Source organism: Somniosus microcephalus, chromosome 6 (assembly GCF_052327205.1).
Source record: "Somniosus microcephalus isolate GS21.2 chromosome 6, FLI_Smic_1.0, whole genome shotgun sequence".
Classification (NCBI taxonomy): Eukaryota; Metazoa; Chordata; class Chondrichthyes; order Squaliformes; family Somniosidae; genus Somniosus; species Somniosus microcephalus.
In genome coordinates, this window is record NC_140992.1 from 124250184 (window position 1) to 124259790 (window position 9607).

Genomic DNA, 9607 nt, shown 5'->3' on the forward strand with positions numbered 1-9607 from the left:
CACATGAAGAAAGGACAATTGGGTGAGGCACGGGAAGACAGCTGATGCCCCTGGAACCAACCCCTAGCATGAGCCAGGGCCTTTAAGAGAGGAGAGGACCAAATTAGGAGGAGAAAAGGGAATTAATTGGCGTCCTGGAAGTGTGATGCTATTGGCTGATATTGGCTGATGCATTGTGGGTATTGGCTGTTATCGTTATGACATATGGTTGGCCAATTTATTCATGCAGTTTGCATACAATCTGTTCTGTCGCAGCGTCGCACTGAAGTTGGCACATCCACACTCAATGAGTCACTTCCTAATGGTTCATTTTTTTGTCTCTCTCCTCTCCTCAGATGCGCCAGAAGACCGGTGGACGAAGAACAACATTTTCCCAGCGGTGGCCCCCACTCTGAAGGGAGCAAAGGTGGACTCCCCGAGCTCCACCCCCAGCACCACAGCTTGGAGCAAGCCAGGAGCGGCGCCCAGCCACTGCAGCCTGTCAGCCGTCGCCATGGTCACAACGCTGGGGCTGCTGTGTCATTGGTTGTTATAGTTGCGATGCATCGTGGGTACACTCACCCGCTTTTATTTATCCAGTATTACAATCGTCACGCAGCTTTTTTTTTTGTTGGAGGCCAAGTAATGCTTTAGGATCTGTGTTCTTGTAATATAGGTGAGAGCTGCAATATACTATAGCAAACTGTTATTCTAGAAGGGTTTTGTTTAAGCAAAACGAATCATGTGAAAAATGTACATAGTTTGTAAAAAAACCCAGTAGATTTAGAGGTAAAAGAATTGCCCAGGCTACAAATTTTTTATCCCTTTGGGCGTGAATTCTGTGTACAGATGCCCTACCCCTCGCGCTCATTTCTAAGGCACTATATTTCTGTTCAGTGTAAACTACTGTTACTGAGGCCTAATATACCTTCTTACTTTGCAGCCTGCTCCTTTAATTGTCTGCCTAACCGTCAGATTTAGCAGCCAGCTCCCCTGGTGAGTTGGTACACCCTGACGTGTGTGGTACTGAGCCATAGGCCAGGAAAGCCTCAACTTTGATCCCCAATTAGCCAGATGGGAGAGCAATTTGGGGTATCATTAGTGGCCTCTTTACTTCTGGGCTGGGGAAGGGACGGGGAAAATCAGCCAGGGTTTCCTACTCCTTGATTATTATACAGTGAGTCTTGCTGGAAAAATGTGTGCGTGTGTGCTGGCCACAAGGGCGAGCGGATCCAGTGATATCTTTTAAAGATTGCGGTCAATCGATCTTGAATTTATCGGAGGGGGCCCCCAACCCAACCTTTGCACGGGGTGCGGGGAAGGGTGGGTGTGGGGGGCGGTGTCGCAAGGCAAACCCCGGCCCCCTGTTTTGCCACCAAGGTCAGGCTCGGCTATGATCCTTGTCTTGCCCTTCCCAAGCTGACACTGACTGCCTGGGCTTGCACTCGCTGAATGGCTACTTAGGTGAGATGGCCTCTCTTGTCGAGCTGAACCTTTCACATAAATCTTGAGGAGTGAAGGGCAGAAAAACTGAGGAGATACTTTTCCTTTAATCATGTGTTTTTGGTGAGGGGTGGGCTTTATTTTATTTACAATGATGTTTTTAATGATTACTCAATTGAAGATCAAATTTCTTGAAGGCCATTTCCTGTCTCCATCTGGATTTTGGGATCTGTTGATAAGTATAGCTGGGTGTATTTTCTGTTGAAAGCAATCATTTGTTTTATTTGTAACCCGAACTTGTCCTTAAGAAAAGGAGACTCATTCTGCGTTACATAAGAAATAGAACTGAGAAAAGGCTGTAATCCTATCAAGCTCTTCCTCCTCGCTTGCCAACAGTTATCCCTCAACCAGCATTACCAAAACCAGATTATCTGGCCATTTATCTCATTGCTGTTTGTGGGGTCGCTGTGTTGCAGTCACGGTTTATCACACTGTCTCATCCTCTCCTCGCACCTCAAATTGGAGATCTCCTCAGGCTCCCTTTCTAACCTGCAGTCTACCACATCTCAAAATCCACGCATGGTATCCGCTAATCAGCGATGAGATAAAAGATCAAATAATCTGCTTTTAGTGATGCTGTTGAGAGATAAATGTTGGCCAGGACACCGAGGAGAACGCCCCCGCTCTTCTTCAAAATAGCGCCGAGGGGAGCTGACCGATAATTCTGGATTTTTGTCTTTCGGATGAGCCGTTAAACCGAGGCCCTGTCTGCCCTCTCAAGTGGACGTAAAAGATCGCATGACGCTATTTCGAAGAAGAGCAGGGGAGTTCTCCCCGGTGTCCTGGCCAACATTTATCCCTCAACAACATCACTAAAAACAGATTATTTGCTCATTTATCTCATTGTTGTTTGTGGGAGCTTGCTGTGTGCAAATTGGTTGCCGCATTTCCTGACATTACAGCAGTGACTACACTTCAAACGTGCTTCATTGGCTGTAGAGCACTTTGGGACGTGCTGAGTTCCTGAAAAGCGCGATATAAATATAAGTTTTCTTCCTTTGATTTAGCTCTTCTATACATAGTCTATTATCTGGAAGATCAGCAGTTTACATTTCAAATGCTGCTGAACAACAATAATCTTCAAAGTTTACCACATGTGCACTGCAGATGGCTGGCGAAGCAGCCGGGAGGCCTTCTCCCTGCTTGCAACTCTCTCCATCTCGCTCTCTCGACCGGTTTCATCTCCACAGCCTCATTGCATCTGCAGACAATGGGTGGGAACCTCTTTATGATCACATCTACCCGTGCCAACTACCTCCGACAGGAAGTGCATTCCCAACAAACCAGTTACCCTCACTCCCCGTGATGAATGGATCAAACCCATCCCTCAGGGTGGGCGATCCTCTGACCAAACCCATCCCTCAGGGTGGGCGATCCTCTGACCAAACCCATCCCTCAGGGTGGCTGGCCCTCTGATCAAACCTATCCCTCAGGGTGGGTGACCCTCTGATCAAACCCATCCCTCAGGGTGGGTGACCCTCTGATCAAACCCATCCCTCAGGGTGGGTGACCCTCTGATCAAACCCATCCCTCAGGGTGGGTGACCCTCTGATCAAACCCATTCCTCAGGGTGGGTGACCCTCTGATCAAACTCATCCCTCAGGGTGGGCGACCCTCTGATCAAACCCATCCCTCAGGGTGGGTGTCCCTCTGATCAAACCTATCCCTCAGGGTGGGTGTCCCTCTGATCAAACCCATCCCTCAGTGTGGGCGACCCTCTGATCAAACCCATCCCTCAGGGTGGGCGACCCTCTGATCAAACCCATCCCTCAGGGTGGGCGACCCTCTGATCAAACCCATCCTTCAGGGTGGGTGACCCTCTGATCAAACCCATCCCTCAGGGTGGGTGACCCTCTGATCAAGCCCATCCCTCAGGGTGGGCGACCCTCTGATCAAACCCATCCCTCTGATCAAACCCATCCCTCAGGGTGGGCGACCCTCTGATCAAACCCATCCCTCAGGGTGGGCGACCCTCTGATCAAACCCATCCCTCAGGGTGGGTGTCCCTCTGATCAAACCCATCCCTCAGGGTGGGCGACCCTCTGATCAAACCCATCCCTCAGGGTGGGTGTCCCTCTGATCAAACCCATCCCTCAGGGTGGGTGTCCCTCTGATCAAACCCATCCCTCAGGGTGGGTGTCCCTCTGATCAAACCCATCCCTCAGGGTGGGTGTCCCTCTGATCAAACCCATCCCTCAGGGTGGGCGACCCTCTGATCAAACCCATCCCTCAGGGTGGGCGACCCTCTGAGCTCTGCCAAAGCCGACACGCCCCTGCGGGGTCACCACTCCACAGCTATCTCCTGTCGACATGCAGATGTTGTTGGGCGATGCATTGTCAATAGTTCACCAGATGTTGAGCTTTCAGTTCATTAAATCACCCAGTTATTAAAAAAGGCAGAAAACTAGGCAGCCTTTGCTTTAGAAAAAGACGTCTTTTTCAGATCAAGGGTTCAACAAGACACTTTGAGGCCTTCAGCTAAGGCTTCACTTGGTGCCCCATGCACAACCAGAGGCTCCTATAAGGGTGTGCACAGCTTGTTGTACGATGCACAACTTTATACCTTAACGGGACACTCTAGCTTCGGAGCAAAGAGCAATGTGAATTCCTCGATTGTACCGTTATTTGTTTTGTGTAAGAGGGGGAGGTACTTCTGATGGATGTGAAAACCCTTCCCTTTTTTAAATTCTCTCAACGTTTTGCCTCAAGCGAGCTGTACATTGGCTCCTGGTTGAGCAACGCCTCTATTTTAAAATTCTCATCCTTGCTTTCAAATCCCTCCATGGCCTCACCTAACTCTGTAACCTCCTCCAGCCCTCCGAGATATCTGCACTCCTCTCATTTTAGCCATCCCCAATTTTAATCGCTCCACCATTGGTGGCCGTGCCTTCAGCTGCCGAGGCCCTCAGCTCTGGAATTCCCTCCCTAAACCTCTCCACCTTGCTACCTCTCTCTTCCTCTAAAACCCTTCTTAAAACCTACCTCTTTGACCAAGCTTTTGGTCATCTGCCCTAATGACTCCTTATGTGGCTCGTGTCAAATTTTGTTTGATAACGCTCCCGTGAAGCGCCTTGGGACGTTTTACTACGTCATGGGCGCTATATAAATGCAAGCTGTTATTGTATCCCACTTTACTGGAGAGCAGCCAGTGAAGCATTTCAGAGAGAGGTCACCACCATCTTACCGTCGAGGGGCAACTTTAAACTCTCAGATGCACCGCCACCTGTGCTGCTCAGATTCTCAATGAAGGCATCAAGTAAACAGAGGCCTGGAGTATGCAAAGTCCGCTCTCCCCCCTTTTTACAGTACCAACATCAGTATGTTGGCGCTTCACTTTGGGTACGGTAGTGTAATGGTTGTGTTAGTAGTCTAGCAATACAGAAGCCTGGACTAATAATCGAGAGAACATGAGTTCATAATCCTACCATGGCAGTTTGAGAATTTGAATCCAGTTTAAAATAAAAATCTGGAAATAAGATGCTCGTATCAGTAAAAGTAACCATGAAGCTGTCGAAATGTCACAAAAACCCAACTTGCTTTCGGGGAATATCCTTTCGGGGAATATCCTTTCGGGGGAAAAAACCTGCCGTCCTTACCTGGTCTGTCCTGTATGTGACTCCAGTCCCACATCAACGTGGCTAGCTCTTAACTGCCCTCTCAAGTGGCCTAGCGAGCCCCTCAGTTGTATCAAACCACTTAGCAACATCGTGGGAGTACCTTCACCACACGGACTGCAGCGGTTCAAGAAGAAGGCACACAACCACCTTCTCAAGGGCAACTAGAGATGGGCAATAAATGCTGGCCTTGACAGCGACGCCCACACCTCAAGAATGAATTTTTAACAAAGCTTTCCATAAAATGATACAATTTCTTGCTGCCCAGTGTAAAGCATAAATCAGCCTTTTTTTAAAATCTAACTTTCCAGTTTTTCGAAGGTTTTTCTGTGCAGCCTCCCCTCAATGAGCAGGTGCAGTGGTCCACGCAGGCCAGGTTCAGTCGCTAGTCAGTGCTCAGCCAGCGCAGCAGTAGATGAGCGACAATTTTTACACAGTGTCCTGTGGAGTTGAGGGTTGTGGGGTTGGTGGGGTTGAGGGGGGGCGGGTGGTGATGGTGAGGGGGGGAAATATCAGCAAGGGTTCCCATTTTCAGTCGCTACCCTAGCTGGAAAACTGAATGTATGTGGACATTGGGTGAGGACAGGCTCAGAGGCTCAGACTAGGGTACGCTGCCCCTGTGGTTGAGTAGCCTGCCAACGCTCACTACCTAGTTGAAGATGATGGCTCTTTGAGCGAAATGCTGGTCGATAGCCAGCACCCGTGGAAACCAAGCTAGAGCCAGCACCTTTAGCGGGGGGAGGGAGCATATTCGAAGCAAAAAGGCCAAGGTTTATAAAATGTTAGGGTGGGACATTCCAAAGAGGGCTCATACAGAACAGAACTAAAACTGAAATGCAGCTCCTCTAAAATCTTTAAGTGGTGGTTTGGGCGGCTGGGGCAGGGGGTGGGGGGTGGGGGGGAGGCTGGGTAGGGGGGTTGGGGGATTGAAAAGGAATTTTCTCCTCCTGTCTAACCCTTTGTATTTGGGGACGTTTCGCTGACGAGAGATGGTACTTCACCCAGAGCCGCCCAATTCTGATGAGTGTTGTGTCTTGTTGAAGTAGGCTGCCCTTCAAAATCTACTCATTTGTATTTAAGCTTCTAAACGTGAGCCGTCAGTTTTAGTCAAGTACTCAGGCACGAGCTGACAGTAGGTTGGAGATTCTACTGACTAATCCTCTGTGGTCTTGGATCTACCAACCAAACAAGCTGCGAGAGGAGACAGCAGAACGCACGTCGTCCCATAGGCTATCCTTCTCTCACCTCGAGCATCCAGACTCTCTTTATATGTTCGCCGTGGCTCAGTTGGTAGCACTCGCATCTCTGAGTCAGAAGGTTGTAGGTTCATAGTCCCGCTCCAGAGACTTGAGCACAAAATCTAGGCGACACTCCAGTGCAGTACTGAGGGAGTGCTGCACTGTCAGAGGTGTTGTTTTTCAGATGAGACGCTAAACTGAGGCCCTGTCTGCTCTCTCAGGTGGACGTAAAAGATCCCATGGCACTATTTGAGGAAGAGCAGGGGAGTTCTCCCCAGTGGCTTGGACAATATTTATCCTTCAACCAACACCTGAAAAAACAGATTATCTGGTCATTAGCACATTGCTGTTTGTGGGAGCTTGCTGTGCAAAATTGGCTCTCGCGATTCCTACATTACAATAGCGACGACTCTTCAAAAGTACTTAATTGCATGTAAAGCGTTTTGGGACGTCCCGAGATTGTGAAAGGTGCTATATAAATGCAAGTCATTTTTCTTTCTCCCAAGCTCCAAATACATTGCCCTACATGCTCGCCCTGCTCCCTGCGTTTGAAATCATAACTTGGCGGTGTCCTGCATTGTGGGCCCCAGCCCGCAACCTGGGTTCAGAACTAACCTCTGCTGCAGCGACCCTTGCCTTCCTGTGTGTTCCCGTGTGGGTGGGTGTTCCCGTGTGAGTGCGTGTTCCCGTGTGGGTGGGTGGGTGTTTCCGTGTAGGTGGGTGTTCCCGTGTGGGTGCGTGTTCCCGTGTGGGTGGGTGTTTCCGTGTGGGTGGGTGTTCCCGTGTGGGTGCGTGTTCCCGTGTGGGTGCGTGTTCCCGTGTGGGTGGGTGTTTCCGTGTGGGTGGGTGTTCCCGTGTGGGTGCGTGTTCCCGTGTGGGTGTGTGTTCCCGTGTGGGTGGGTGTTTCCGTGTGGGTGGGTGTTCCCGTGTGGGTGGGTGTTTCCGTGTGGGTGGGTGTTTCCGTGTGGATGCGTGTTCCCGTGTGGGTGCGTGTTCCCGTGTGGGTGGGTGCGTGTGCCTAATTAAATCAGTCAATCTTCTCCAAAATGGAGGACTTCAAAAGGCACTGTTTTACTATAATATATTGCAGCTTTAAAAGAATTTACGTCAAAACTAAATGATGATAAAATTGTATTTGCTACATATTACAGGAAGAGGAAGAGTAACAAGTTCAAAAGAAACACTTTCTTCAATACACAAGCAGCAACATTGCCCTTTCATTGCTACACAAAAACCCTGCTGGCTGTGCAACTGTATTCTCTATGACTCCTGACGTTAAGGAATTTTCTGTTCAATCACCTTTAACAAAGAAAACAATTTTGCCAATAAAATTAATTATTTTATACACAGTATTTAACCCATATTATCATGTACACCGGCAGTGACGAGGAAAGCAAGGCCTGTAGATCATGGCTGACAATATATCATAGGGTAACTTCAATAATTCTGTGCTCCCAGTGGGGAGTCATACCTGATGGGAGCATGCGTCGGAGATATAACACTACAGTGCCGGATCTCCAACTTTGGATGCTGCCTCCCACTTTGTGGGATTGCCAAATTTGCCCTTATTTGGCAAGCTCTTTTTTGCGCCCCCACCAAAAAGAAACCGTGTCCTGTGTTGAGCCAGTTGCATTACTTGCACGAGATCCCAATACAACCTTGGTGGTGCCCACAGAGGAACCAATCAAGTATGGCATTGCGACTGGCAGTGTGTAAGCAGAAAGTAAGCAAGTTGAGGATTGGGTGACACGGTGGTTTGTAATGCTGGCCTTTCATCTCAGACCTGTATTCCAATCCAACCCATGCTAATTGGACGACAGTCTCCCCTTCATGCCTGCTGTGAGTGTCTGAAGTGAAATGTGTTGGTAGCAGGCTCAGTCTAGTTCCTAGTCAGCGCAAGTCCAGAGCATGAAACTACCCCTAATTTAGCATCAAATTATCAGTCTCATTCAGAGAGGCTGATGTGGGAAGGGTTCCCTTCTGACTAAAGAGGGAAACTGGTCGCACAACTAACTGGGAGACTTGGCTCATGACACTCGTTTATCATTAGGTTTTCTTCCTTTATCTACAGGTCGGGTGGACAATTTTCATTTACCTTCTCCAAAGTAGTGCTGTGCAACCCACCCAGAAAGGTCAGATGCTAATAGCACTCAATTATCTGATCTAAGCTCAGTTGCATAATTATTCACAGACTCAGACATGTCTAGGGATGACCCAGGTGGTGGAAGAAGAACATTACATGGAAGTCAAATTTAACAAGATGGGAACAATTAAAAGGGATTGTGACAACGGTGGGGGGTGGCACAAATATTCAGAACGCTTTCTGAGAGCCTTAAAAGGCATCTTAACCCGTCATCAATTTTTTCCCACGGCTGGAGGAAGAAATGGCAGGAAAAAAATGAAGGGATAAGGAGCCCTGCAGTCAGGTGACGAAGCAAGACGGCAGTCGATCTCCTCATTGATGTCGAGGTGGTACTGTGTGAGGTGATTTAGAGGATGGTTTCTCCTCTGTGCCAGTCCACAGCACCATCCCATCGGTCAGCACTGCAGCATGCCTCCTAGAAGGGATTTCAGGGCACGGCTGATTGCAACTGCATGTGCCAACCCATCTGCTGCAAGGTAGCCGCATGTGTCCTTGCAGCAGGCGGCACAGCTTGGCATCTTCCTCCCTGCTGACCCAGCCCATCTGTCTCCCTGCTGACCCAGCCCTTGAGAAGACTGGTACCCGCAGCCTTCCCACGTAGGCGTGTCAAGACCGGCAGCAATGTTTGGTGGCATTACAGTGGGTGCGGCCAATCTGCCAAAGCTGGCTCTTCATCACCTTCGCATGTCTCAAGTAGTACTACGTATCACCGATGAATGAAGATCAGACGGCAAGACTAGATGCCTGACCCCAAAGCTCTGCCATGCCAAGCATAGCTGCTTTAATCATGAAGGCATGGCTACAATGGTCAGATCATGTGATAAATGAACCTGAGGAAGATCGTTTATGGTGCATTGGCAAATGGGAAGTGATTCTGTGGTGGACAAAGAGATATAAAGACTGCTTAACAGCAACTCTGAAATAGTGCCAAATATACCTCCATAAGTGGGAACAACTTTCTCAAGATAAGAAAGCATGGTGAAAAACCATCCAGGAAGGCACCTCCGACTGTGAGGCCCCTCACAGTGCTGATGCTGAATATAAACGCCAGCTGAGGAAGTCTCGCTCGAAAAAGCTAGATCCCCAACCTGGTGTACCTGGGATCCACCGTTCAATCTGCGGACACTCAT

At 49.0% G+C, this 9607-nt stretch overlaps 1 protein-coding gene and 1 long non-coding RNA gene across 3 annotated transcripts in view; both read left to right on the forward strand.

Moving 5' to 3' along the window:
- Positions 1 to 5554, forward strand: part of LOC147116053 (glypican-5-like) — a 1060675-nt gene extending 1055121 nt beyond the window's left edge. For both annotated transcript variants that reach the window (XM_085990764.1, XM_085990765.1), the window contains one exon: positions 336 to 5554. In XM_085990764.1, coding sequence (XP_085846890.1) covers positions 336 to 535 — 200 coding nt within the window. In that variant the 3' untranslated portion in view covers positions 536 to 5554. The remainder of the gene's footprint in view (positions 1 to 335) is intronic.
- Positions 5555 to 6007: 453 nt separating this feature from the next.
- LOC147116054 (uncharacterized) lies at positions 6008 to 7686 on the forward strand. Its single transcript, XR_015078738.1, has 2 exons — positions 6008 to 6992; positions 7051 to 7686. It is a non-coding gene; the product is annotated as an uncharacterized LOC147116054 (long non-coding RNA).
- The last annotated feature ends 1921 nt before the right edge of the window (positions 7687 to 9607 follow it).